The sequence below is a fragment of the Sebastes umbrosus genome, chromosome 5, assembly GCF_015220745.1.
Source record: "Sebastes umbrosus isolate fSebUmb1 chromosome 5, fSebUmb1.pri, whole genome shotgun sequence".
Taxonomy (NCBI): domain Eukaryota; kingdom Metazoa; phylum Chordata; class Actinopteri; order Perciformes; family Sebastidae; genus Sebastes; species Sebastes umbrosus.
Window position 1 is genome coordinate 29,639,172 of NC_051273.1, and position 23,547 is coordinate 29,662,718.

The 23,547-nt window shown below is 42.1% G+C and overlaps 4 protein-coding genes across 7 annotated transcripts in view; all 4 read left to right on the forward strand.

Moving 5' to 3' along the window:
* Positions 1-5,308, forward strand: part of LOC119488342 (interferon-induced protein with tetratricopeptide repeats 1-like) — a 32,703-nt gene extending 27,395 nt beyond the window's left edge. The window contains exon 3 of the mRNA XM_037769912.1: positions 4,801-5,308. The gene's annotated coding sequence lies outside the window, so the exon portion shown is untranslated. The remainder of the gene's footprint in view (positions 1-4,800) is intronic.
* LOC119488335 (interferon-induced protein with tetratricopeptide repeats 1-like) lies at positions 278-22,956 on the forward strand. 2 transcript variants are annotated; one of them, XM_037769905.1, is made up of 3 exons: positions 278-577; positions 2,762-2,879; positions 21,713-22,956. In XM_037769905.1, exons 1-3 carry the CDS (start codon positions 570-572, stop codon positions 22,922-22,924), a joined length of 1,338 nt encoding a protein of 445 aa, XP_037625833.1. In that variant the 5' UTR covers positions 278-569; the 3' UTR covers positions 22,925-22,956. The 2 variants fall into 2 exon arrangements, with proteins under 2 accessions (XP_037625833.1, XP_037625834.1); XM_037769906.1 differs by lacking the exon at positions 21,713-22,956 and having other exon boundaries at positions 369-577; positions 2,762-4,776.
* LOC119488347 (interferon-induced protein with tetratricopeptide repeats 1-like) overlaps positions 6,050-23,547 on the forward strand; it is a 168,353-nt gene continuing 150,855 nt past the window's right edge. The window contains exons 1-3 of one of the 3 annotated variants that reach the window (XR_005206940.1): positions 6,050-6,273; positions 7,818-9,153; positions 22,931-23,006. Coding sequence is in view for 1 of the 3 variants with exons in the window: in XM_037769917.1 (XP_037625845.1) it covers positions 6,266-6,273; positions 7,818-9,123 (1,314 nt within the window). In the remaining 2 variants the exon portion in view is untranslated. The remainder of the gene's footprint in view (positions 6,274-7,817; positions 9,154-22,930; positions 23,007-23,547) is intronic. The other 2 variants (XM_037769917.1, XR_005206939.1) reach the window with 2 other exon arrangements.
* LOC119488352 (interferon-induced protein with tetratricopeptide repeats 1-like) overlaps positions 9,974-23,547 on the forward strand; it is a 202,786-nt gene continuing 189,212 nt past the window's right edge. The window contains exon 1 of the mRNA XM_037769925.1: positions 9,974-10,084. Coding sequence (XP_037625853.1) covers positions 10,077-10,084 — 8 coding nt within the window. The 5' untranslated portion in view covers positions 9,974-10,076. The remainder of the gene's footprint in view (positions 10,085-23,547) is intronic.

Consider the following 23,547-nt stretch of genomic DNA (forward strand, 5'->3'; position numbering starts at 1 on the left):
TGTCCAGGTAACTGATGGCTCTTCATACCCGCTGCTCAGTGTGTCCACATATAGGCTACTAAATATATAAATGCATATAAATATAAAATAATGCACATGTCACCTTAATATTTGATAAGATGGTGCAGACATAAAGAATAAGGCATCTTGGGTTTGAATATTATATATCTGATATATAATATATATATATATATATATATCAGTGTGGCATCATATTCCTCAAGAAGAAATACAACTTTCTAACTTTCAATCAACGTAAGAAAAAATATCATGACAAATTTGATGAGTCATGTTTTAGTTTATTCAGATGTGGCTGTAGGTTTCCATTCCTGGGAAACGAAAGTCAAGGCACATTAAGACTGAACACAAGACAATATGCTCAAATGCCCCTCCTCTACAGTCTGCCTCGACTTCGTGAACATTTCCGCTGCGTCCTCAACAACATCACATCATTTACAACAAAGCAGAAGTTGGACATCACTGACTTTATACCAGCGAACCCAAATCCAGCATCAAGAGCAAAAAACAGCCCAATATTTAGAGAACTACTGAGTCGAGGAAACAGCTGAATGATGAGGTGAGTAGCTGCTTCTGCATTTCATATCATTGTTGGAGTAAATAATAAGTTTCATTGTGATGTATTTAATATCTTATCATTGAGTCCCAGAGCCTGAAATATTAAAGTTGCAGTGAAACGTAAGTTAGAGTCTTTAGCTTCTGAAAGGAAATATTTGAGCGGTGTCCAGTCAGGAGAGAGAATGAAATCAGATCCTTTGCATTTGATTGGACCGCTAAAAAAGTAGGCTTGCTTTGTTTACAGAAAGGAAAAGATGGATGGATTTTGATTAAAAAAAAAAAGAAATACCATAGGACTTGATTTTTTTGTAGTTTTTTTATGCATGTTTTGTTAAATAGGTCCACAATATAATAAGGCATTTTTCATTTCATCTAGACTTTGACATTATGGATCCAGTTTTCACTCCCAATTTCCTTGCTTTATTTTTTACTTAGGCCTACTTTTCTCTGTAATATGTTTCTTGTTCTTTTCCTTACGTCCTTTTTCCCTTTCAGCCAGGGCCAGAGGGATTTTAAAGTTTATTGCTATTTTCTTTAAAAAAAATAAAATAAAATGATTACTGATCAGTTGTTTTCTGAAAGTTTCACCCACTACCAGGAATGTAATTATGGTGAAGAATTTGGAGAAATGCTAAATATTTGTATTTTGTTTTAATTTAATTAATCAATTGTGTTCTTTTTATTTAACTTTTGCTGTAATGTGTTTCCAGTGGAAGTTGAGGCTCTGCTTTCAGCCATCTTTCTTGAGTTCTTTCCTCATGTCTTATTTCCTGTCCTGTCTTCGTTTGTTCTCATCTTTCTTTTCTTTGTCTTTTCATCCATTTTTCTCATTATTCTCTTCTCATTTCCTCCCTTCCTTTCTCCCTTCCTTCCATTTCTTCCTCGCCTCTTACAGCTCTCTTTCCTTATTTCTTAGCCCATTGCCATCCTAGGAGAAAGACTTTTGGTGGCCTCAAGGAAGTTCTGGCAAACCGTTAAGAGAGCTGAGTTGGAAGGGAAAGCTTTCGGTCTACATTGCATCACCTATAGTAATGAGCTTTGTATATTGATCAGAAGAATGAGATCACAGACACAAGCGGTCAAAATGAGTTTCCTAGCTGGGCTCAGGCTTACGCCCCGGCCACACTGCCTGCGTGAGCAGCGCATGTCGACTCTGTCGCTGAGCTGCTGCGGCTCGCACGCTTGTGGTGTCCACACAGACAGCGTTGCTGCTGCTGCGTTGCTACTGCTAGCCCTTTCTTTATTTTGCGCTATTACTACCGTATTTCCACAATTAAAAGCTGGTACTCTATTAATTCATGGAACCGCACACGTCACTACATTTTCCACAACACTGCCCTGCAAATATTTCAGAATAAATTACTTGAGTTAACAAATGAAGGGATTCTGTAAAAAAGAAAAAATGCTAGAGGACTTTTATTTTGAAACAGAAACAACAGGTGTTTTCATGTCTGTGACGTAATGTACAGATATAGACATTGAAACTAGTAATGTTACTGATATGATGTCAATATAGTGTCAAAAGATCATTTTCACTGTCTATTTTTGCTGAAAAATGCGCTCGTCACGCGAAAACATAGGCAACACCTCGATCTCTATACATGCCGAGCTGCGCTACTCATATGGGCTGTGTGCCTGCTCTAACCTGTTAACATGGGCGCTAAAATAAAAAGCAAGAGGTTCCGCACACACTGCTCATGCAGGCAGTGTGGCCAGGAAGTCAGAGATAGGGTAAGTGAGCTCAGACATCGTGTAGAAAGGAGCCAATTGAGGTGGTTTGGACATCTGATCAGGATGCGTCCTGGGCGCCTTCTTTTGGAGGTTTTCCCGTTCACATAGTTGGACACCCCGTGGTAGACTCAGAACACCCTGGAGATTATATATCTCATCTGTCTTGGGAAAGCCTCGGGATACCCAGGAGGAGATGGAAAAAGTTACCAGTGAGAGGGAATAGAAAATGGATGGATGTTTTATTTCCTTATTACTGGCCAATTCATTTTTCCTGACTTTGTTTATTTGCTGTCTATTCAATGCTTTTTAATCCATATTTTCCTTCCTTCCCTCTTTCCGTCCTTCCCTCCTCACATGCTGTACAGTGGTTATCCAAACATAGCACCCTTAAGAGCATATTATATTAACATAATGATGATGTGTTTTAATATTTGTTATTCATATTCCCCATCAGTGCTGCTCAGAGTGAAACTACACTGGAGTCCAAACTGGAGGCCCTGCAGTGCCACTTCACCTGGGATCTGGACCCCAGCAGGTCCGTACTTCTACGTCGCAGGGAAACGTTCGAGGACATCGGCACAGAGGAGGGAAACAGCTGGCTGGGTCACATTTACAACCTGCGGGGGTTCGTTCAATACAAGCTGGGGTTGACTGAAGACGCCCAGAGTTTGTTCAACAAGGCTGCAGAGGCCTTCCGCCAGATGAGAAGTGCAGATGAGGGTCCCTGGTTAGTGGTGAACTACGGGAACCTGGCTTGGCTGAACCACCACCGGGGAGACCAAGCAGAGAGTCAGGCTTACCTGACAAAGATCGACGCCCTGAAAAATAAATACCCATCTCCATCCCAGGACGAGCTCCATCCAGAGATCTGCGCTGAAAAAGCCTGGACCCTGATGAAGTTCAGCAGAGATAAAAGGCAGCTGGCTGCAGATTACTTCCAGAGAGCCATCAAGATGCAGCCGGACATGGTGGAGTGGAACACCAGCCACATAATAGGGTTAGTGAAGGCTTTAAAGCACAGCAACAAAAAGTTTGGGGCTGACATGTTGGAGAAAATGAGAATCGCCAAGGAACAGGATCCAGAGAACTTGTACCTCGCTGCTTACTACCTTGAGCAATGTGGTAAGAAAGGACAGAGAATTGAAGATGAAGCACGAGAGTTAGCTAGAAAGGTTTTGAGAAATCCCGTCAGCAGCTACAGTGGTATTAAACCATTAATAAGGGTTTACAATCATTATATTTCTGTTGATGAGGCCATTGAATTGGCAGACGAGGCTCTGGAAAACCATCCAGATGAGCGTTATCTGAAGAGATGTGCTGCACTCTGCTACAAATGGGAGATCCTTTTTTACAGGGACAGTCGCCCAAAGCAAAGCATGATAGACAGAGGAATCAGTCTCCATGAGGAGGCGATTTCTCTTTACCCTCATTCTTCACTTTTGAAGAATGTAGCTCTCGCAGATATCTATGTAAAATCCAATGACGACCAGGCTAAAGCCGAGCAGATATTCCAGGAACTGCTAGAAAGGGAACTGGAACCTGCAGATAAACAGATGCTTTACAACCGCTATGCAAAACACGTATTCCTTTATCGTCAGGAGTACCAAAGGTCAATACAATATCACATGAAGGCAGCAGCAATACCGCATCAATCCTCCTTTCGTGGGAACAGCATCACAACTCTGGAGAAGATTAAAGCCAAAGGCAGGAACCGAAAGTGTAGAGAAATAGAGGAGTTCCTGGCAAACCTGCAAAAACCATAGTGTTTTTAACAGCACTGGTTCTGAATCTACTATAAAATGTAGGAATTACATTTGCAAAACAATCTGCACTTACTTCTTAATTGTATTACATTTAAAAGAAAACTTGTGGAAAAAAATTGTGGAAATTGCTGAAAAGTTTCTTCTTCTTCTTAAAATAAAGTTAAAATGGAAGTGAGAATCTTACAGTGAAGACCTGCTGATCATGACAAGGCAAGAAGTGAAGTCTATCCCTATTCAATGCAAATCATAGCAGATTTACTTCATCCCTGCAAATGAATCCTCTGATGGCAACTCAATTAAAACAAATGGAATTTGCTGCAAAATTTCACAATTATAAAAACTAGTATGATCTGGCCTTAAAGTAGTCAGTACGCTTCAACCAAAGTGCTTGTCAAATGATCAAACAGCATTTCATAAAGTTACAAAGTTTGAAGGATTCAGCTTCTACAACTTCCATTTGACAAGCACTTTGGTTGAATTATATTTACATCTTTAAAGCTGCAGTTGGTAACTTTGAGAAATATGATAAAAAGGTATTTTTATAAAACTCACTACATCCTGAGAATAGTGCATGAGACAGATGGTCTGTGAAAAGAAATCATCCGATCAAACTAGGCAGCACTGATCAAATTAATATCCTGTTACTCTAATGTCTATTTCCCACCTCAAATGTTTTCAGAAACAGCTTTCTGGAAAACCTGCAAGCACCATAGTGTTTTGAACATCACTGGTTCTAAATCCAGAAAATAAATGTAGGTATTGCATTACCTAAAAAAATCTGTACAAACTTATTGATTAAGCTGAATCCTTTAAAGGCAGGTTTCAACAAGTGTCTGCACGTTTTTAGACTTAAGTACATTTAATGGAAGACAAAAGCTTTTTTTTAAAACTATCTAAAAATCTACTAATTTGCTCTGAAAAACTGTCAGCAGTAGTACACTCAATCTATACTAAACAGGCTGAATCATTCAATAACACTAGTCCTTTAAATAACATCCACTGTGGACATGTTCAAATGTTATTACTATAGTTCAGTATCACATGATTTAATAAAATAGATTTTGATCAGTGTTGTTTTTCATAACTTACATGTAATCACTGTGTTTATTATATTCCTGTTGTGATGATTGTTTTTTTCCATAGCACTGTATTTTAAGTTTATATAAGAACTACACTATATGTAATTTGAATGTCTGTAAGCTTTGGAGTAGTGAAATATAAAACTCTGATAATGTTATAGATAATTTGATGTAACCTGAATATTATTGCCAGATGCAACTGATTGTATGTATAAAGTATGTCAAACTGTGTCTCAGTTGTACACAATAGCCTACTAATACTAATAAATATACATTATGTACAATAAGAAATCTTTAAGTTGTTTTGTTTTGGTGGTTATTATACAAGAAATGCATGTAGGCTTCACTATCTTGCGGTACTGTACTACACAGGGCGCTGATGGACGTTAATCAAAATACAGTTTTCAACTTTTAAGTCAACATGGATAAACATCGCACACATACAGTTGTATAACTCCAAGGTGACATGTGAACAGGTGACAAATGATCAAATACGAGCCTTTGTGTCAAAGTGTTTCCCTGTCAGTGTGAAGTGGTAACCCAACAGTAACCTGGTTACACCAGTAGGTAACAGCAGAGTCATAATGCAGGTGTGTCCAGGTAACTGATGGCTCTTCATACCTGCTGCTCAGTGTGTCCACATATAGGCTACTAAATATATAAATGTATATAAATATAAAATAATGCACATGTCACCTTAACATTTGATAAGATGTTGCAGCCATAAAGAATATGGCATCTTGGGTTTGAATATTATATATCTGATATATATATATATATATATATATATATATATATATATCAGTGTGGCATCATATTCCTGAAGAAGAAAAAAAAACCTTAGTTTATTCAGATGTGGCTGTAGGTTTCCATTCCTGGGAAAACGAAAGTCAAGGCGCATTAAGATTGAACACAAGACACTGTGCTCAAATGCCCCTCCTCTACAGTCTGCTTCCACGTCATGAACATTTCTGCTGGGTCCTCAACAACATCACATCATTTACAACAAAGCAGAAGTTGGACATCACTGACTTTATACCAGCGAACCCAAATCCAGCATCAAGAGCAAAAACCAGCCCAATATTTAGAGAACTACTGAGTCGAGGAAACAGCTGAATGATGAGGTGAGTAGCTGCTTCTGCATTTCATATCATTGTTGGAGTAAATAATGTAGGCTTCTTACTTTTCTCTCTTGTTTCTTGTTCTTTTCCTTTCTTCATTCTTCCCTTTCAGCTAGGATCACATGAATTTTAAAAATTGTATTTTCTTTCTTATTCCTAACAATTATTATAAATCGATTGTTTTCTGAAAGTTTCATCCCACCTCCAGTATTATAATTCTGGTGGAGAAATGCTAAATGTTGTTGTTATTACTATCCTATTATCTTTAAACCATTTCATCCTTCCTGTCTTCGTTGCTTTCCTCTGTGTCTCACACCATTTCTGTAATTTTCTTCCTACCTTTCTTACTTGCCTCCTCCTTCCTTACCTCTTTAAGCTATCTTTTTCTTATCTCTTGTCTTATTCCCTTCTGTCTGTTCTTCCTCCCCTGTGTCCTCCCCTCCTTCTTTTTCTCCTCCTGCCTCACTCTGTTTCTTCCTTTATTTATTTATTCACTGCATACCTCATTCCCCTTTGTGTTTTCTTTCATCCTTTCTACCTTTTGTCCTCCATGTTTTTATCCTCTCTGTTACTTCTTCTCTTATACATTCCTTCCCTCATTTCCTTACCCATTTCCTTCCTTTCCATCCACTAATTTTCCATACTGTATACAACCATACACAGTACAACGTGTAGTGAAGTTATTTTGTGTTCCAGCTCCAGAAGGCAACTAACAAATAGAAAAGAAAATCTTTCCCTCCTTATTTCCTTCCTGCCCATTCAATGCTCCTAACTCCATTTCTATGTTCCTCCCTTCCTCCACATGAGATGAACAGTGGTTATCCAAACATAGCACACGTACATTAAAGCTGAAGTAGGAGAGATTAGAGCAAATATGATTAAAAAAGTTATTTTTATAAAACGTGGCTATATCGTGACAGTAGTGCATGAGACAGGTAACCTGAACAAAATCATGTGCCTCTGTGTCCTCCGGTGCTCCTAACGGGGTCTGCAAAATTTCACAGACTGGAGGAAAAAAAGCAGTCAGATCTGATCTGAGGTCTGATATCCATCTGCTGTCTATGAGAGCCAGCTGTCAATCACTCGCGAACTCCGACCAAACGGTCAAACTAGGCAGCGCTGATCAAATATGAATCAATATTATGTTACGTTAATGCCTATTTCATTCATCTTGTAGTGCACGATTTAGCTGTAAAATGAGAAAGTTTGTGACGCCGCTGCCATTGTGAAATCTGGTGAAGGAACGCCAAGTTCCGGTAACATGACCAGAGCGCATCCAATAGGAACGCTCTCTCTCTGAAATGACCTGTGATTCGTCAAAGTCTCCCGTCAGGGGCTAGATGTTCTAAAGCCTGAAAATAGAGCCATCAGGAGGTGCAGAAGTCTAGTTATCTCTCAGAACACTTGAATTACAATATGCTGAAAGGTTATCATGGAATTTTTGCCCAATGATGCCAAAAATATACTGCCTACTGACACTTTAAGAGCAGATTACTTTAACCTACTGGTGATGTGTTTTAATATTTGTTATTTTTACTCTCCATCAGTGCTGCTCAGAGTCAAACAACACTGGAGTCCAAACTGGAGGCCCTGCAGTGCCACTTCACCTGGGATCTGGACCCCAGCAGGAACAAACGTCTCCGTTTCCGTGACCAGCTGGAGGACATCGGCACAGAGGAGGGAAACAGCTGGCTGGGTCACATTTACAACCTGCGGGGTTTCATTCAATACAAGTTGGGGCTCACTAAAGACGCCCAGAGTTTGTTCAACAAGGCTGCAGAGGCCTTCCACCAGATGAGAAGTGCAGATGAGGGTCCCTGGTTAGTGGTGAACTACGGGAACCTGGCTTGGCTGAACCACCACCTGCGAGACCAAGCAGAGAGTCAGGCTTACCTGACAAAGATCAACGCCCTGATGAATAAATACCCATCTCCATCCCAGGACGAGCTCCATCCAGAGATCTACGCTGAAAAAGCCTGGACCCTGATGAATTTCAGCACAGACAAAAATCCGGCTGCAGATTACTTCCAGAGAGCCATCAAGATGCAGCCGGACATGGTGGAGTGGAACACCAGCCACGTCTTAGTGTTAGCGAGAGCTTTTAAACACAGCAACACGGAGCTGGAGGCTGACATGTTGGAGAAAGTGAGAATCGCCAAGGAACAGGATCCAGAGAACTTGTACCTCGCTGCTTACTACCTTGAGCAATGTGGTAAGAAAGGAGAGAGAATTGAAGATGAAGCACGAGAGTTAGCCAGAAAGGTTTTGAGAAATCCCGTCAGAAGCTACAATGGTATGAAACCATTAATAAGGGTTTACAGTCATTATATTTCTTTTGATGAGGCCATTAAATTGGCAGACGAGGCTCTGGAAAACCATCCAGATGAGCGTTATCTGAAGAGATGTGCTGCACTCTGTTACAAATGGAAGATCATTCATTTTAGAGAAAGTCGCCCAAAGCAAAGCATGATAGACAGAGCAATCAGTCTCCATAAGGAGGTGATTTCTCTTTACCCTCATTCTCGATTTGTGAAGGAAATAGACCTCGCAAATATGTACGCAAATTCCAATCACGGCCAGGCTAAAGCTGAGCAGATGCATCAGGAAATGCTAGAAAGGGATTTGGAACCTCCAGAGAAGCAGGTCCTTTACAACCACTACGCAAAATATTTATACTACGATCAACGGGAGTACCAAAGTTCAATACGATATCACATGAAGGCGGCAGAGATACCACAACAATCCTTCTTTCGTGGGAACAGCATCACAACTCTGAAGAATATTAAAGCCAAAGGCTGGAACCCAATGTGTAGAGAAATAGAGGAGTTTCTGGAAAACCTGCAAGAGCCATAGTGTTTTGAACATCACTGGTTCTAAATCCAAGTATGTCAAGCTGTGACTCAGTTGTACACAATAGCCTATTAATACTAATAAATATACATTATGTACACTAAGAAATCTTTAAGTTGTTTTGTTTTGGTGGTTATTATACAAGAAATTCATGTAGGCTTCACTATCTTGTAGTACTGTACTACACAGGGCGCTGATGGACGTTTATCAAAATACAACTTTCAGCTTTTAAGTCAACATGGATAAACATCGCACACATACAGTTGTACAACTCCAAGGTGACATGTGAACAGGTGACAAATGATCAAATACGAGCCTTTGTGTCAAAGTGTTTCCCTGTCAGTGTGAAGTGGTAACCCAACAGTAACCTGGTTACACCAGTAGGTAACAGCAGAGTCATAATGCAGGTGTGTCCAGGTAACTGATGGCTCTTCATACCCGCTGCTCAGTTTGTCCACATATAGGCTACTACATATATAAATGTATATAATATAAAATAATGCACATGTCACCTTTACATTTGATAAGATGTTGCAGCCATAAAGAATAAGGCATCTTGGGTTTGAATATTTCACTCAGTGTGGCATCATATTCCTCAAGAAGATATACAACTTTCTAACTGTAAATCAACTTAAGAGAAAATATAATCACAGAATTTGATGATTCATGTTTTAGTTTATTCGGATGTGGTTGTGGGTTTCCATTACTGGGACAAGAAAGTCATGGTGCATTAAGACTGAACATAAGACTTAATACGCAGTTGCCCCTCCTCTACAGTCTGCTTCGACTTCAGTGAGAGCATTTAAAGCTGCGTGCTCAACAACATCACATCATTTACAGCAAAGCTGTACATCACAGTTGGACATTGCTGACTTTATACCAGAGAACCCAAAGAAGCATCAAGAGCAAAAACCAGCCTAATATTTAGAGAACTACGCAGTTTGGGAAACAGCTGGATGATGAGGTGAGTAGCTGCTTCTGCATTTTATATCATTGATGGAGTAAATAATGAGTGAGCCTATCATTACCAGCTACAACAGTGACACTATATTTTTTTTCACCTTGTGTGTTTGTCATTATGGCAAAATGTGGTCCTGGAAACACCTAGGGTACTGTAGCGAGAAACTACCACAGAAGCAGTTTACTTAGCCAGGTCTTTATGTGTTTTTCTGTGCACAGATTTCGTGACCGCGATAACATCGCAACCATGCAAGATGCAGTCAGAAACCTTTTAGATGTGTTGTTGAGATCAAAATGAATGAGTTCGAAGCTGGGCGTGGTCCGAGCAAGGGGGGCAAAGGGGCCATTGCATTATTACTGATAGATTGTTTTCTGAAAGTTTTATCCACTGCCAGGAATATAATTATGGTGGATAAATTGGAGAAATACTAAATACATGTATTTTGATTTAATTGAATGAATGAATTACGTACTTAATTTTTATTTTATTTTATCTTTTGCTGTAATCTTTCCTCATTGGCAGTTAAGGCTCTGCTTTCAGTCATCTTTCTTCAGTTCTTTCCTCATTTTTTTTATTTCCTCTCTGTGTTTCTTTTCTCATCCATTTTTTCACATTATTTTCCCCTCATTTCCTCCGCGTATTTATAAATCCCACTGCATTTCTCAGAAAGACCCGCCCTGAATGGCTGGTTGAGGCTGAGACGTTTTTGTTTTTGTTTTTTTCCACATTATTTTTATTATGCTTTTAAACACAAACACCGACAAAACCAACAATAAATCAACACACAGTGGCCACAATAACTAAACACCAGATTTAGATCTTTAACACACAGTATACATAGCACATAATATACTCAAAGAGATGATTGTACACAATCACATATGTAGTTGAAAATATCAAAGCATCTATGTATGTATATGTATAAGGATAAGGAGGCGCTCAGTCCGTTACAGTTTATCGCAATCGACACTGATGCAACAACAAAACATTTTAAGAAAAATAAGAAAACAAAACAAAATAAATAAGTCAGCAAATAAATATCTCGTCTTATGACCCAAAAATGGCACTTAGCGAATTTACAATATTGCAATCTATCAGACCCTTTAGTACACTATTTGTAAGTTTTTCACCAGCATATTTAAAAAAGTCTTAAAGAAATCACCCATTTTACATTTAAATCTGTATGTTAGATATTCCATTGATATTAGCTCAAATATCAGTTTATACCACTCCACAATTGTTGGTGTTTTTTTTTTTTTCACTATTATGTTCATTGGGTTTTCTTATTTTCACAAACACAATAAGGATAAAGGCAAAAGAGAAAAAAAAAAAAAAAAAAAAACACTGGTACAGCTCAGGTAAAAAAAAAAATGTATATAGGAGGTCATGGGAAATAGTCCATAGTGCAGGGAAGTCACAGGATATATGAGTTAATGTTCAAAAGGCTCCTTGTGAGATAATGGAAGAGAATTCGGGTCCAATATAATTCAGATAGGGTTGCCAGATATTATTGAACTGATCTACTTTGGTATGTATAATATTTCTGAGATATTCCAAAGGGACCATCTCAAATATCACTTTTCGCCAGCCTTGTACCGAGGGTTTCTTATCACTGATCCACTGTAGTAGTATATTTTTTCTAGCAGCAAATGTAAGAATGTTATATAATATTTTGTTGGCTGCAGTAATTATATTTGTACTTGGGATTCCTAAAATCAAAGACATCGGATTCATTTCTAAATCCTTATCAAATATCTTTTCCATTTGACATACTATTTCAGACCAGTACTTCTGTAATTTATGACACGACCAAAGGCAATGGGTTAAGGTACCTATTTTGGTTTTACATTTGAGACACAGAGGAGAAAGTGAGGGGTCAAAAAAATGCCTGCGATTAGGGGATATATGTATTCTATGTATAATTTTAAATTGGATTGCTTTCGTCCAGGTACAGATAGATATCTTTTTGGCATGACTCCAAATATCGTCCCATGTCTCATCATTAATAGTCACTGACAGTTCCTTCTCCCACACACTCCTAATACTCTGTGTATTGGTAGTATACTTGCCATTCATTACATTATATAGCAAACTCAGAGACACCTTTGTTGGTCGTTGAAACAGCATTTTCTCAACAGGAGACACCTCAGGATGATCTATAATGGTTGTACTCTAAGTGATATAATGCCTTATTTGTAAAAAATGAAATAAATCTTGTTTTGGGAGTTGGTATTCCTTTATCAATTGTTCAAATGACTTGAGACTATTATCTGAAAGTAAGTCTCCCAATTTTGCATATTTTTATTGTTCCATTGTTGGAAAACGGAATCCAATATCCCTGGCAAAAATTCAGGGTTGTTAATTATTGGGGTGAGTGTGGAAGTTAATTTGGACCTCCCCTCCAGACGACGGACTGATCACCATGCCTTTAAAGCATTGATTGTTTTTGGATTTATACAATTATTTCTTATGTCCTTCAAATTCTTAAAAAATAATAAATCCTGTAGTCTACGCTGGGACAATGATGCTTCAATGTTCAGCCAAGCAGAAGATGCCTCATCTTTCACCCATTCAGATATAAATCTCAAGTGAGTTCAAACGCTCTAAATCTTGCCTTATTTTACCAAATAAAGGGACGAAGTTGGCTTTCTACAACTGATTAAATGATGGGGTAATAAAAATACCTAAATAGACTAAACCTGCAGGAGACCATTTGAAAGGTAAGGATGGGACAGTATTAGGTATAGTAGTTAGAGTACCCAGGGGCATAGCTTCTGATTTGTTTAAATTAATCTTATGCTCAGAGAATTTGCTAAACATGTTAATCACCTTAATGAGGGCTGAAACTGATGTCTCAGGGTCAGTTAGAAAAACTAGGACGTCGTCAGCATACAATGTTATCTTGTGACATATCTCTCCGACCTGCAGACCACATATAGAGGGCTCTCTTCTAATGGCCTCAGCCAGTGGCTCAATGGCCAATGCAAACAGGAGAGGCGATAGAGGGCAACTCTGTCTAGTTCCTCTATGTGTACTAAAATACTCTGATCTAAGTCCATTAGTCATAACTGCAGCTTGAGGATCATTATAAATGATTTCAACCCATTTCCCAAAATTATTACCAAGACCAAATTTTTCTAATGTGTAAATTAAAAAAGGCCACTCAATTCGGTCAAATGCCTTCTCTGCATCCAGAGAAAGCACCAGACCATCTATAGATTTTTGCTTAAAGGCCTGAATAGCATTAACGAGATGTCTGACATTGTTAGTTGAGTTTCTGCCTTTTATAAAGCCAGTTTGATCCTCTTTAATTAATATAGGCAGAAGGTCCTCCAAACGACTAGCTAAAATTTTAGAAAGCCACTTTCTGTCCACATTTAAAAGAGCTATCGGCCTATAGGATGAGCAGGATTCAGGACATTTCCCTTTCTTTAAGATAAGTGATATGTTAGCCTCTTTAAGAGTCTGTGGCAAATCTGCAATAGAAAATGAATGATTGAACATTTCAAGTAACGGTTCCAAAAGTAAGTCTTGGAACTCCTTATAAAATTCAGAACAGAACCCATCAGGACCTGGCGACTTCCCATTCTGAAGCTTTTTGATGGCATTAACTACTTCATTTCTTGTAATGGGGCTGTTAAGAAAACTTTCCTGTTCTTCTGATAGTTTTGGAAGATTAATCTGAGCAAAAAAGTCTTCCATTAATTGAGGTGCGTCAGTTGTCTGTTCAGAAGAGTACAAATTTATGTAAAAATCTTTGAAGCTGTCATTTATCAGTCTGTTTTCGTATACCCTCTTGCCCTCAGCATCCGCAATCACTGCTATAGACTGGGACTCTGCTCGTTTTTTAGCCAGGTATGCAAGATATTTCCCTGGTTTATCTCCATATTCATAAAAGCTCTGTTTAATATACTTAATTTTTTTCTCTGCATCTTTAGTAAGAAGACAATTTATAGCTGATCTAAGAGCAGAAATTTCTTGCCATAAATAAGGTGATGGAGAGCTAACATAAATCTTTTCTTTATTTGACAATTTGCTCTGAAAGGATTTTAGCTCTTTAAGTTTTTGGCGCCTCTTAGTTGTAGAGTATGATATGATCAACCCTCTTGCATAGGCTTTGCAAGTTTCCCATAGAATTGAGGGATTATTCGAAGATTGTAAATTGATGGACAAAAATGCCTTAAATTCGGTGGAAAAATAAGATGTAAAAGTATTATCTTTAAGAATAATAGTGTTAAGTCTCCACTGTCGGGCCTGGTTTATTGAGACTTTAAGTTTTATGTCCATAACCATACTGGCATGATCAGATATTATTAATCTCTATTATCAATTCTAGTCTGACACCCATGAGGAGCAGAGAAGAATGTATATTCTTTGTCAGAAGGGTGAAGACTCCTCCAAACATCATCAAATCCGAGATCTTCACAGATGGCACGAAGAGCATTTGCTTGGGGAGAGGGGGCCATAATGCGGTGTGAGAATCTATCTATGAGCGGATTTAATATACAATTAAAATCACCACCCACAATTACTATATCTGCTGTCATTTCTGCAGTAGAGCTATATCTATATTTTCTTTTTTCAGGAAAGTAAGTATTTTTCTACGCTTTATAGGATTATTAATCCCTCGCACATTCCAAGTGCAGACCCGAAATTTATTTGCCATTAAAATTCTTGATGCAAATTGTCGGGACCTGTCATTTCTGGTGGCAGACACAGTGAACTGCCTTCTCAGAATCCTGGAGGTATGCTCTCATTGGCCGTGAGCTCAGCTCAATCGTCATTGGCCGCTGTAGCAATTCACACATAGGTGTGAAAATCACAAAGAACAAAACCAGAGGAAATCTCTGTGTTCTCTCTCTTTCTACTCTTCCTGCTCATCTCCTCAACCCAGGCTGACCTGCTTGAGGTGAGCGGCTCTCCAGTCCAGAACCTGCAAAGCAGTTCTGCTTCTGATCTATGGTCTGTTAGGAAACAGACCTAGCAACACAAGGAACCAAAATTTGGAAGACGCGAGAGCCTGCCTTCTCACAGTTAGCACCAAGCTAACCAATCTGCACAGCAAAGACGACCTCTTTGATTTGGAACCACAACTTCAACACATGGAATTACAAACCCTGTTCTTCCATGGGGTAACGTACTGGGCTTACCTTAGCATTAGCAATCGCGCATGGCTGAGCAAGACTGTCCAACTTTGATTTCTAGAAAGTACTTGTATTGATTTGGTTTAATGTATTCATTGAGTTTGACTGTGTTGATTTATCTGTATTTGATATCTGGGTAACTGGCTTCGCCACATTTGATGTGTTTAGTTTATGCTTCACATAGACAAGGTCTCGCATGCAAACTAACCATCTGTTCTAACCCACTGCATATCTAACACACATTAAGATCACATACAGAAACTGTGAATTAGTTAAACATAAACATACAGCTTCAGATAATCTTAACCCCCACATCACCCCCCCCACCCCACCCCACCCTCTCTGTCCTTCTTGAGTACATGTGCTCAGAAGAACAAAGAGGTCACGTGATGACATGCTGGCGGCCATCTTTGATTCCGCCATCTCTGTAGTTTTACAGTGCTCGTCATTTTGGTCTGTAGGCCATTCAGACATCTTGAGACAAGACGCCATCTTGTTCCCCCCCCCCTCTCTCTCTCTCACACACACACACACACACACACAAACACACACACGCACACACACACACACACACACACACACACACACACACACACACACACACACACACTTTGTTTGGTTTGTTTAGTTTAGTTATTTAGTTAGATTAATATTGTGTTTTAAACCTTTATTATCTTGTAAATAAATGTTTGTGGAATATACATGCTGGTCTCTTTAATGTTGCACAAGAGTGAATAATGCCAACCTCTGCTATGTCAAGAACTCCGATATCCTTCAACCTTTACTGTCTATTTTGGTTATAGTTATTAATTTAATTATTAATCAACGTTCCAAATTGATAGTTTAGCATATATAATGAGACTATATTAACGTTTTCGTCATTGGTCCCTGATTCCAGGGTGGTGCCCCGTTTATTATTGATGTTTATTGATAATCTTTATTAATATTAATAATTCTATTATTATTTATTAATTAATTTGCTAATAACCAAAACCTGTTACAGTAGAATCCCTACAAAATAAAGAGCTGGAAATCTCCTAGCACACTCCAAAAAAAAACAAAAAAACCCAGAAACATACAATACTGCCGCTGAATAATTATGAAGAAAGAAATCCTTGGTCAGTTACGAGCTGGCTGGTCCGGTTCTGTACCGAGGTGGCGGGCTGCATTCATAACGTTGCTTGTCTGGGTCGTTGTTTGGGATTGGGTTTTGGTGCGAGGGAGCGATGTTCGCGTTCCAGCTTGATCCTACCAGTTTTGGTGGTGATTTTGAGATAGCTAGGTAGCCATGTCTCTATGAACTTCACAGGAGCTGTTCCCTCCGCATTCTCAGGTAGTCCAACCAAGCGCACATTGCATCTGCGACCACGATTCTCCAGGTCATCTATGTGCTCCAACATACCGCTCACTTGCTTCTCCAGTTGTAGCCTGCAAGGAGTCCGTTGCATCTCCCACACTCATAATTCTGCCCTCGGCCTCGCCGACCCGAGCCCCCAGCGCCTGTATTTGGGTTGTTTGTTCACGTATAGCAGCAAGTACTGTGTCAACTTTAGCATCAATAACTTTAGTAATGTTGTCGGTAATCTTATCCAATGCTTTCAAAGTGTTCGGGCCAATGCTACTGCAGCAGTTAGCACCCTCATCTTCAGCTGCTGCCATGATGTTAGCTTCCTCACTCTGTTCCGTGCTTTCTTGAGCAGGCTTGTTCTTAATCGTTTTTGTTCTGGACCTGGGCATGTTGTCCGGTATTTTTGAAAAAATAGTTTTCAAGAGACATTATAAAGTTACTCTCTCTGTAGCACTTTCGCTAGGCAGATGTACATAATAATCTGATAACTTGACAAGTATCACCGGAGCTCAGTGAAGCGTGGTGTTTCCTCTACGACGCCATCTTGAACCCCCCCTGAGATGGTTGGTTGAGGTTGACCTCAACTCATCGACCATGGACGCCTGGCCAATCCTAGCGCTTGAATGCTACTCAGAAACTTACCAAGAAACGCACTGTGCGTTCCAATACCCATACTATCATAAGAGTGACTATTCTGATCATAGGTTTCACTTCCTCCACAGTTATCTCCTCTACTGTAGTTGACAACTATAGAATTCTGGCCTTAATTGTATATAACAACCAACTGAGAACACTACAATAAGAATAAAGCTCATTTGGGTTTAAAAAAGAAAACAAACATTGCCTCTCCGGGAACCATCACCTTAACGTGGTGGAGAGGTTTGTGTGTCCCTATGACCCTGAGGGCTGTGTTGTCTGGAGCCTCGTGCTCCTGGTAGGGTCTCCCATGGCAAATTGGTCTTAGGTGAGGGGCCGGACTAAGAATGGTTCACAAAAAACCCAATGACGACACGAGGCAGAGGAGGAGTTACCCGGCCCGGAGGAAGCCTGGGGCCCACGTCTGGAGCCAGGCCCAGACGGAGGGCCCGTCAACGAGCGTCTGGTGGCCGGGCTTGCCACGGAGCCCGGCCGGGGATACCCCGAAAAAGGAACGTGGCACCCCCCTCCTCTCCATCCTGTGGGCTCACCACCTGCGGGAAGAACCGCTTGGGTCGGGTGCGCTGCCACACGGGTGGCAGTGAAGGCCAGGGACCTCGACGGACTGGACCCGGGCGGCAGAGGCTGGCTCTGGGGACGTGGAACGTCACCTCTCTGTGGGGGAAGGAGCCGGAGCTTGTGCGGGAGGTGGAGCGCTATCAGTTGGATCTGGTAGGGCTTACCTCTACGCACAGCCTCGGTTCTGGAACCGTACTCTTGGATAGGGGTTGGACTCTATTCTTCTCTGGAGTTGCCCATGGTGTGAGGCGCCGGGCGGGTGTGGGGATACTCACAAATCCCCGGCTGAGTGCCGCTACGTTGGAGTTTACCCCGGTGGATGAGAGGGTCGCCTCCCTACGCCTCCGGGTTATGGGGGGGAAAACTCTGACTGTTGTTTGTGCGTATGCACCAAACAGCAGTTCGGAGTATTCGGCCTTCTTGGAGACCCTGAATGGAGTCCTGTATGGGGCTCCAGTAGGGGACTCCATAGTTCTCCTGGGAGACTTCAACGCGCACGTGGGCAACGATGGAGACACCTGGAGTGGCGTGATTGGGAGGAACGGCCTCCCTGATCTAAACCCGAGTGGTCGTTTGTTGTTGGACTTCTGTGCTAGTCATGGATTGTCCATAACGAACACCATGTTCGAACATAAGGATGCTCATAAGTGTACGTGGTACCAGAGCACCCTAGGCCGAAGGTCGATGATCGATTTTGTAATCGTATCATCTGATCTGAGGCCGCATGTTTTGGACACTCGGGTGAAGAGAGGGGCGGAGCTGTCAACTGATCACCATCTGGTGGTGAGTTGGGTCAGAGGGTGGGGGAAGATTCTGGACAGACCTGGTAAGCCCAAACGCGTAGTGAGGGTGAACTGGGAACGTCTGGAGGAGGCCCCTGTCCGAGAGATCTTCAACTCACACCTCCGGCGGAGCTTTTCTGGCATCCCTGTGGAGGTTGGGGGCATTGAACCCGAGTGGACGATGTTCAAAGCTTCCATTGCTGAAGCTGCGGCGGTGAGCTGTGGTTTTAAGGTCTTAGGTGCCTCAAGGGGCGGCAACCCTCGAACACCGTGGTGGACACCGGTGGTCAGGGAAGCCATCCGACTGAAGAAGGAGGCCTTCCGGGATATGTTATCTCGGAGGTCTCCGGAGGCAGTTGCAGGGTACCGACGGGCCCGAAGAGCAGCAGCCACTGCCGTGACGGAGGCAAAGCAGCGGGTGTGGGAGGAGTTCGGAGCAGCCATGGAGAAGGACTTTCGGTCGGCACCAAAGTGCTTCTGGAAAACCATCCGGCACCTTAGGAGGGGGAAACGGGGAACCATCCAAGCTGTGTACAGTAAGGATGGGACACTGTTGACCTCAACTGAGGAGGTAATCGGGCGGTGGAAGGAGCACTTTGAGGAACTTCTGAATCCGACCAATACGCCCTCTATGGTAGAGGCAGAGCTGGAAGCTGATGGGGGACCATCATCAATTACCCTGGTGGAAGTCACTGAGGTAGTCAAACAACTCCACAGTGGCAAAGCCCCGGGGGTTGATGAGATCCGCCCAGAAATGCTGAAGGCTCTGGGTGGGGAGGGGCTGTCTTGGATGACACGTCTCTTCAACACCGCGTGGAAGTCGGTGACAGTGCCTAAGGAGTGGCAGACCGGGGTGGTGGTTCCCCTTTTCAAAAAGGGGGACCAGAGAGTGTGTGCCAATTACAGGGGTATCACACTGCTCAGCCTCCCTGGTAAAGTTTACTCCAAGGTGCTGGAAAGGAGGGTTCGGCCGATAGTCGAACCTCAGATCGAAGAGGAACAATGCGGATTCCGTCCTGGCCGTGGAACAACGGACCAGCTCTTCACTCTCGCAAGGATCCTGGAGGGGGCCTGGGAGTATGCCCATCCAGTCTACATGTGTTTTGTGGACTTGGAGAAGGCATATGACCGGGTCCCCCGGGAGATACTGTGGGGGGTGCTGCGGGAGTATGGGGTGAGGGGGGCACTTCTCAGGGCCATCCAATCCCTGTACGCCCAAAGCGAGAGCTGTGTTCGGATCCTCGGCAGTAAGTCGGACTCGTTTCCGGTGGGGGTTGGCCTCCGCCAGGGCTGCGCTTTGTCACCAATCCTGTTCGTGATATTCATGGACAGGATATCGAGGCGTAGTCGGGTGGAGGAGGGTTTGCAGATCGGTGTGCTGAGGATCTCATCGCTGCTTTTTGCAGATGATGTGGTCCTGTTGGCATCATCGGTCTGCGACCTCCAGCACTCACTGGATCGGTTCGCAGCCGAGTGTGACGCAGTCGGGATGAGAATCAGCACCTCTAAATCTGAGGCCATGGTTCTCAGCAGGAAACCGGTGGATTGCCTACTCCGGGTAGGGAATGAGTCCTTACCCCAAGTGAAGGAGTTTAAGTATCTCGGGGTCTTGTTCGCGAGTGAGGGGACGATGGAACGTGAGATTGGTCGGAGAATCGGAGCAGCAGGGGCGGTATTGCATTCGCTTTACCACACCGTTGTGACGAAAAGAGAGCTGAGCCGGAAGGCAAAGCTCTCGATCTACCGTTCAATCTTCGTTCCTACTCTCACCTATGGTCATGAGGGTTGGGTCATGACTGAAAGAACGAGGTCGCGGGTGCAAGCGGCCGAAATGGGTTTCCTCAGGAGGGTGGCTGGCGTCTCCCTTAGAGATAGGGTAAGAAGCTCAGTCATCCGTGAGGGACTCGGAGTAGTCCTTGCTCCTTTGCGTCGAAAGGAGCCAGTTGAGGTGGTTCGGGCATCTAGCACGGATGCCTCCTGGGCGCCTCCCTTGGGAGGTGTTCCAGGCACGACCAGCTGGGAGGAGACCACGGGGAAGACCCAGGACTAGGTGGAGAGATTATATCTCTACTCTGGCCTGGGAACGCCTCGGGATCCCCCAGTCAGAGCTGGTTAATGTGGCCCGGGAAAGGGAAGTTTGGGGTCCCCTGCTGGAGCTGTTGCCCCCGCGACCCGATCCCGGATAAGCGGTTGAAGATGGATGGATGGGACAAACATTATGTGGATCCACAAAATCAGTCTCCCATTCAATGTCTATGGAGCAGCCTTTTACCCTATGACATCACTAGTTTGAGACTTATTTCTCTGGTTTCTGGCTTTAAGAGAGAGTAGCTCACGTTCCCAAATATTGATTGAACTTTCCTCAGCCATGGAAATAACATATTGTAATTATTAATTTAGGTGATGTTCCCCTTTAAGCCCACTTTTGTTATTTCTTCCCCAGTCCAGTCTGTCCGTCCCTCTAACTTTTCAGCAATATTCTTTTAATTCCGTTGTGATTAATTTCTTCTGTTCTTTCCTCGTCCATTCCTTCCCTTTTATTTTCTTTTCTTTTCAGTGATTTATTTTCCACCTTGGGGCCCAGTCTCTGGGTGGGGCCCTGGAAAGGTTGAGGGCTTCAACGCTCATGTGGGCAACGATGGAGAAACCTGGAGAGGGGTGACTGGGAGGAATGGCCTGTCTGATCTGAACCTCAGTGATCCATTTATTTTTCCTTACTTTTACCACACCTTCCTTCCTGCCATGTTTCTTTCCTGTCTATTCAATATCCCTTACTCGATTCCTTCCTTCCTTATTTCGTTGCTTTCTATTCAATGCTCATGACTCCATTTTTCCATCCTCCCTTTCTTCCTTCCTTATTTCTTTCCTACACATTCAGTGCTTCTGACTCCATTTCTATCTTCCTTCTTTGCTCCACATGAGATGAACAGTGGTTATCCAAAAATAGCACACGTACATTAAGAGCATAGTATATTAATATAATGCTGATATTTTTTAATATTTATTATTTTTACTCTCCATCAGTGCTGCTCAGAGTCAAACAACACTGGTGTCCAAACTGGAGGCCCTGCAGTGCCACTTCACCTGGGATCTGGACCCCAGCAGGAACAAACTTTTCCATCTCAGGGACCAGCTGGAGGACATCGGCACAGAGGAGGGAAACAGCTGGCTGGGTCACATTTACAACCTGCGGGGGTTCATTCAATACAAGCTGGGGTTGACTGATGACGCCCAGAGTTTGTTCAACAAGGCTGCAGAGGCCTTCCGCCAGATGAGAAGTGCAGATGAGGGTCCCTGGTTAGTCGTGAACTACGGGAACCTGGCTTGGCTGAACCACCACCTGGGAGACCAAGCAGAGAGTCAGGCTTACCTGACAAAGATCGACGCCCTGATGAATAAATACCCATCTCCATCCCAGGACGAGCTCCATCCAGAGATCTACGCTGAAAAAGCCTGGAACCTGATGAATTTCAGCACAGATAAAAAGCTGGCTGCAGATTACCTCCAGAGAGCCATCAAGATGCAGCCGGACATGGTGGAGTGGAACACCAGCCATGTCTTAGGGTTAGCGAGAGCTTTTACACACAGCAACACGGGGCTGGAGGCTGACATGATGGAGAAAGTGAGAATCGCCAAGGAACAGGATCCAGAGAACTCGTACCTCGCTGTTTACTACCTTGAGCAATGTGCTAGGAAAGGAGAGAGAATTGAAGATGAAGCACGAGAGTTAGCCAGAAAGGTTTTGAGAAATCCCGTCAGCAGCTACAGTGGTATGAAACCATTAATAAGGGTTTACAGAAACTATGTTTCTATTGATGAGGCCATTAAATTGGCAGACGAGGCTCTGGAAAACCATCCAGATGAGCGTTATCTGAAAAAATGTGCTGCACTCTGTTACAAATGGAAGATCCTTTTTTTCAAGGACGGTCGCCCAAAGCAAAGCATGATAGACAGAGCAATCAGTCTCCATAAGGAGGTGATTTCTCTTTACCCTCATTCTTCACTTATGAAGGAACTAGACCTCGCAAATATGTACGCAAAATCCAATCACGGCCAGGCTAAAGCTGAGCAGATGTATCGGCAACTGCTAGAAAGGGATCTGGAACCTCCAGAGAAGCAGGTCCTTTACAACTACTACGCAAAATATTTAATCTGCGATCGACGGGAGTACCAAAGTTCAATAAAATATCACATGAAGGCGGCAGCGATACCGCATCAATCCTTCTATCGTGATAACAGCATCAAAGCCCTGGAGAAGATTACAGCCAAAGGCTGGAACCGAATGTGTAGAGAAATAGAGGAGTTTCTGGAAAACCTGCAAGAGCCACAGTGTTTTGAACATCACTGGTTCTAAATCCAGAAAATAAATGTTGGTATTGCATTACCTAAAAAAATCTGTACGCACTTATTGATTGAGCTGTATCCTTTAAAGGCAGGTTTCAAAAAGTGTCTGCAAGTTTTTAGACTTAAGTACATTTAATGGAAGACAAAAGCTTTTTTTAAAAACTATCTAAAAATCTACTCATTTGCTCTGAAAAACTGTCAGCAGTAGTACACTCAATCTGTACTAAACAGGCTGAATCATTCAATAACACTAGTCCTTTAAATAACATCCACTGTGGACATGTTCAAATGTTATTACTATAATTCAGTTTCACATGATTTATTAAAATAGATTTTGATCAGTGCTGATTTTCATAACTTACATGTAATCACTGTGTTTATTATATTCCTGTTGTGTTGATTGATTTTTTTCCATAGCACTGTATTTTAAGTTTATATAAGAACTACACTATATGTAATTTGAATGTCTGTAAGCTTTGGAGTAGTGAAATATAAAACTCTCTGATAATGTTATAGATAATTTGATGTAACCTGAATATTATTGCCTGATGCAACTGATTGTATGTATAAAGTATGTCAAGCTGTGTCTCAGTTGTACACAATAGCCTATTAATACTAATAAATATACATTAT

What these genes read in the sequence shown, in the direction of transcription:
- LOC119488335 (XM_037769905.1), top strand. An exon ending in GCAGGGAAACGTTCGAGGAC is followed by an intron (nt 2,880 to 21,712) that starts ATCGGCACAGAG and finishes CAGCTGGAGGAC; the next exon opens with ATCGGCACAGAGGAGGGAAA.